The 5672-nt window shown below is 39.5% G+C and overlaps 1 protein-coding gene across 1 annotated transcript; it reads right to left on the bottom strand.

The window, feature by feature from the left end:
• Window positions 1-1178: 1178 nt before the first annotated feature.
• LOC107744725 (D(1C) dopamine receptor-like) lies at window positions 1179-2516 on the bottom strand. Its single transcript, XM_016558548.1, has one exon. The coding sequence runs from the start codon at window positions 2514-2516 to the stop codon at window positions 1179-1181; it is 1338 nt and encodes a 445-aa protein (XP_016414034.1).
• Between the last annotated feature and the right edge of the window lie 3156 nt (window positions 2517-5672).

Here is a 5672-nt window from a genome sequence, read left to right as displayed (position 1 = left end):
ATCTTTATGAGAAAACCCAAAGCGGTTTTATACACTTTTATGGTCAGAATCAGTAACCTTAACCTCGATATGTCAACTCTGAAAAGTATTGCAGAAATTTTTGATATATGAATCTAAAATCTAATGATTTGTGTGTAATCTTTAACAAGAATGCATAAAGAGGATTAGACATTTGACTGAAATAATGTTTCTCATGCTTTCTAATGCTTTAAATTAGTCTTGTATAAACATGAATTAAACATATGGACTGGAGAGTGAAGAAAAAGCAGACAAGTGTCTAGCGTGGATCTCAATTCAATAGGCTGCTATTAAAAGCACCCCAGGTGGCACCTCATGAGAGAATGCCAATAGTGTGCAGAGCTGTGATCTAAGCAAAGTTGGCTACTTTGACAAATCTAGAGTATAGGAGATTTTCATGTAAAAGCTGTGGACAGAAAAGTGCAAAGATAATGTGCTTATCATGTCTGCAAGGATTGTAGCTACATAATTTGCAATAATTAGCAGTTGTCAGCAAATGGACATTTTCCACATTAAAACACATTATATATAATATACAGTTAGTTATACTGAATTTCATATTTTACTGTACATGTACATGGCAAGTGAACAAATTAAGTTATTTAATTATGCTTAAAATAACGGTAAAAGTAGGATGCACTTTATTTGAAGAAAACCACTGAGGTCAACAAGAGTCATGAGGCCCACTTTATGCATTCATGTAGGTTTTGAGTTTATTATTCCAGCAGCGTCAGTCGAAGAGTGAATCAATTCACTTTAAAAGTATTTAGTGTGCTTACTGTGACTTTCAGAAATATAATTTGTAGGGCTATTTAAGATTGTCTGGCGCAAATCCTCGTTTTATCTTTGTAAAAAAATAAAACGTGTTATAAGGCCAAGTGTTATAAAGAAAACAGTATTTATGTTTTGTCGATGTAACTTTGAATAATACTGTAAGCGCTCGAGAGGCGTACTGTTGGTAGTCACAAATGTATTTATTTATTTTTTGTGGCAGGCGAAAATGCGGTACTTTTGGTTACTGAAAAGTTGTTTTAAATGATTTCCTTTTTGATATGTAGAATTAAACCTGTTCGCGTGCTTTGTAATACCACTAGCCTAATAATTCGTTTTGGCTTCATTTGAGGAGGTAAAAGCCTTGGCGGCCCCCCAAACCCCCTGAGTCATTCAGCAATGATTTGACCTGGGATTCCCTCGCACTCCATGAGTCCCGTGGAGGTGAATGGCGTGATAGTGTCCAGGGAAATCTCCCCGTCGCACTCAAACTGTCCGATGTTGGGTAAGAGCATGTTTTTGTGATTTCGGGACACGTTCGAAGTAACCGAGTCCCTATCGAACGGGAGACTCGGCACCTCCGGAGGGTTCGGCATCTGAACGACCAGCGGTTGCGCTTCCTTCTGAAGCGTCGTGTCGTGATGATACGACACCAGCTCGTTACTGAAATTCACCGTCTCCACTGTGGTGCTGGGAAAAATTTTGTTGCAACCCAAAATCGAGGAGAACGCCTTCCTGAAGTCCGCGTTAAACGCGTAAATGACGGGATTGAGGGAGGAATTGGCCCATCCGAACCACACGAAGATGGTGAAGGTAGTGTCACTCACGCACTGGCAGAAGGGCACCATGCAATTAAGCACGAAAAACGGCAGCCAGCAGAACACAAACACCCCCATAATGATCGAGAGTGTTTTTAAAACTTTGGTCTCTTTCTTGAAAGTGGTTTTCAGCGAGTTCTCGTTGGAGCAGTCGTTGGACTGGTGGTGGTTTTGCGCGTGCTCCGCTGCCCTCTCCAAAGAGGAGATCCTGCGGATCTGTGTTTGCGCAATACGGAATATCCTCGTGTACGTGGCGATCATGATGATCACGGGGATGTAGAAACTTATCAGCGAAGACGAGATGGCATACGTCCGGTTCAGGTTGGCTTTGCAGTTGTCGCTGTAATCGGTGCCGTTGCCCGCTGCGCCATCCTCATCTTCCTCAGCCATGTGCCAGTTGAGCTGGACCGGGATAAAAGAGATGAGGATGGACAGGGTCCACGCCACTCCGATCATCATGAAAGCCACCCGGTGGGTCATCTTGCGCTCGTATCGGAACGGGCTCGCTATGGCCCAGTAGCGGTCCACGCTGATGATGCACAGGTTGAGGATGGACGCGGTGGAGCACATGATGTCAAAGGCGATCCAGATGCCGCAAAACCGGCCGAAGAGCCAAGTGCCCGCCACCGCGGATATCGCCTCCCACGGCATCACCAGGACGGCTACGAAGAGATCCGAAACGGCCAGAGAAATGACGAAAAAGTTGGTCACTTTGGAGCGCAGGTGTCTGAATTTGACCACGGCGGCGCACACGAGCGTGTTCCCGAGCAGCGTGGAGACGATGAGGAGGAAGAGCACGAAACCCAGCAGAGCGCGCACGCTGTTCTGTCCGTCTCCATCCTCTCGCTCCTGCGCTCCGTGCGCGCGGTCCTGCGTGTGGTTTGTGCCGTTTTCCATCTCTAAAATCATATCCGTTAATATCGCATCTGACCAAGGCGCTTCATAATGGCCAGTTACCTTGTTTTAGGATACTCTTTTTGAGTGAGCGGTCCGATGTCCAGCTCTGTCCCATGTTGGCGAGTTGGGAAAACTGCGTCCGTTCCCGGTGCTGAGCGCGTGGAATGACCCACATTCATGCGCTGGTGCGTCTCGCTCGAGAAGTTCTCGCTTTGTGATTGGTTTATGTCCACACCGCTGAGTCTGTCTGTGTGGTCCACACCAGCATTCCTTACCTCCGAATGACTTGCCAATTAACCTGAAATCTCAATTTTACCAGGTCTGCAGAAATTACAGGCAGAAAACACTGTCAACAATAACATTTTACAAACGACAGGTAAACACAAATAGCACATTTTGGTAACAACTGACAGCAGATTTTGCAACAACAACAACAACAACAATATATGTAACAATTACACATTAATAATCAAATATAATAATTTATGTTCAAGTTGCAAAGTTCTGCATGCTGTTGAATCATCCAAATAACCACAGATTACATTAAGAATTAAGTGACATTTTAAATTAAATTAATCTATGCCAAGTCAGTTGTAATTGGTGGTTGAAGTGATTAAAGGCATGACTGACTGACTGACTGATTGTTTGTTGTTGTTGTTGTTGTTTGCCTAAACACTGCAAACAATAAATTCACATTTTATATTTTATTTTTTTTAAATATTAATTATTATGTTATGAAATGTACCATTTAATGTTAACTCTATAAATCATTTTAACCTGTAACGTATAGTGCAAAATGATTTGCAGTAGTGCAAGACTTTATAGGTCTTGCAGTTTACTAGTTTAAAGAAGCTTAAAAGTCTGAAAAGCTGCACTATTCTGTCATAGAGAAACATACAGTGTTTGTGAATGGCTGCTGCATACATGTCCAGCTGCATTTTTTCTGGTTTTGGTTTTAGGTTTCACAGTCTATTCACTGAGGAACTCCTCTTTATTCAACTGTCAAACATGTTTCTAGATACCACAATATTTTTTTCTGCAGTAATGGTGTAGTGCAATGAAAAGCTCCATGATTGTTCAAAGTATTTCCACAAAAAAAAAAGAAAAAAAAAAAGAAAGAAAGAAAAGAAAAGAAAAAAAAGGCACAAGCAGTTTTCCACAGTTTTTTTTTCAGGAACCCAGTGAGCACATCATTTGTTTTATATGTATTTGAAGAGTGTGGTTAATAATGAACTTTTCTCCCAAATGTGTTCCTTTTCGTCACTTAGACATTGAGAGAATTGAGCTCATTAATTTTAATGCAATGACTAAGAATAATGCATCTTAATGAATAAAATCCGGCCTTCATGTTGTACTCAATAAATAATACAGCAGACATTTTTAATTTATAAATGCTGAGACATGAAAGGCCAGGAGTCTGCATTGTCTAAATGTATGAATTCAAGGTGAAATGCATCCCTTTTGCAAAAAAAAAAAAAAAGAAAGTTTACACAAGAAGGTCTAGTTTGGATTTTAAATAACAATGCACCATAGACGAGTATCATATTACATTGAGTAAATTTAGGGGAAATCCAGCAACCTAAAAAAAAAAACCTGTTTTTTTTTTTTTAAGCTGTGGATACTCAGAATTTATATCAAATTACTGAATTTCCAAGCATACATAAAAAGTTTAGCAATTATCAAACTTGACAATACTGCAGATGTTTAGCTGTTAAATTGATTTATTCTTGTTACATAGCCTGGCTTAAACCCATAAAGGCTTGTGTATTGCCGCCCTCTAGTGGCCATTTTGACCTTTGTCAAAGAAAAATAATGTTTAACAGTTTCATATTTTTATGCATACATTATGGAAATATAAATAATGGAAATAGACAGACAGACAGACAGACAGACAGATAGATAGATAGATAGATAGATAGATCGATTTTATTAATTGTGATGTGTAATTTTGTCAATATGGAGCCAGAATGATCTCAATAATAATTCACGCAAAAGACGCGATGCACACATGCGTAACCCAATTCACATGCATGAGAAATAATTCACGTGCACGAAAAAAAAATATATGTATTCACAAAAACCAATTCACCTGCTCAAAATAAGAATATGTATTCATAAAATACGTTTCACAAATGCAAAACACAATTCACAGATGTACAACTGTGTACAAAATTTTTGAATATTTAAAATTCACGAGTTTATCATGGGCTGTGAATGTGATTCGCCTTGGATTTGTGTTTGTATTTTGAGACTTTCCTGGCAGCTAACTCCTCCCACATGGGACACTCGTACTCTTTAGCCAATCAGATTTGAGCCTGTCAGTCGACCAATCATAACCCACTGTGGGCAGTATGAATCGCGTGCCCTGGGCGTGCCTACCTGGATGTTGACGTCATCAGCGCGAGACCACCGTACAATTCAGCAGAGGTATGTGCGGTTGATCGTTTTATTTCAGTTAACTAGCCAAGTAAAGGTTTATTGTTTTATTTTTGCATGTTTACTTAAAACTAAAATTGGAAGTAAAATTGGTCGTTTGGACACTTTCTAACGTGAACAATGTAAGCCAGCGGCTGCTGTTTAGAGTATTCATGTTGCAACCCATTCTTTTTGACAGTTTCAACAGCTTTTTAAGTCATGCATTATTATTACAACATTTTTTGTTTTGTTTATAACAGGACCCCATGACTTTAAACATGTTCAAGGTGTAAAGCTTTATGCATTGTTAAATGTTCTTGTTATTATTCTGGTTTTATGACAATTATGGAGTACAAACGTAGCACAGTTGAATATATGTCTCTCGCATAGGTCTGAGATTGGCTCGATACCAGTTTGACGCTGTGCTAGAAGTATAGTGTCCCATTTAGAGTCTTTAGCATTCTTTTAAAACTTTATGGCTGAATGATAATTGTATCAGTGTAATGCATCATGTGAAAAGTCCATTAATCAAATGTTTAAGATCCAGTCTTTCACTATCTCTCTCTGTCAGGATTTTGGTCTGATATTCAAAGCAGTTAACACCTTGGCATGTTAACTCAATCAAGGAAAACAATTAGTGTGTATTAATTGAACACTGCATCCTGCTGCACAAATGCTAAGTACAAACATCCCGCTGTTCATACACTGAGTTCTCGTGAGGTCTATTCATCATTATAAAGCTATGGTTATGAG

This window comes from Sinocyclocheilus rhinocerous, unplaced genomic scaffold (genome assembly GCF_001515625.1).
Source record: "Sinocyclocheilus rhinocerous isolate Xijiao unplaced genomic scaffold, SAMN03320098_v1.1 scaffold851, whole genome shotgun sequence".
NCBI classification, from domain to species: domain Eukaryota; kingdom Metazoa; phylum Chordata; class Actinopteri; order Cypriniformes; family Cyprinidae; genus Sinocyclocheilus; species Sinocyclocheilus rhinocerous.
Note: the sequence above shows the minus strand (reverse complement) of the source record. Positions and strands in the feature narration are given on the sequence as shown.

Bases quoted from the DNA above. Each gene is read 5' to 3' on its own strand.
- LOC107744725 (XM_016558548.1), bottom strand. From the start codon at position 2,516: ATGATTTTAGAGATGGAAAACGGCACAAACCACACGCAGGACCGCGCG.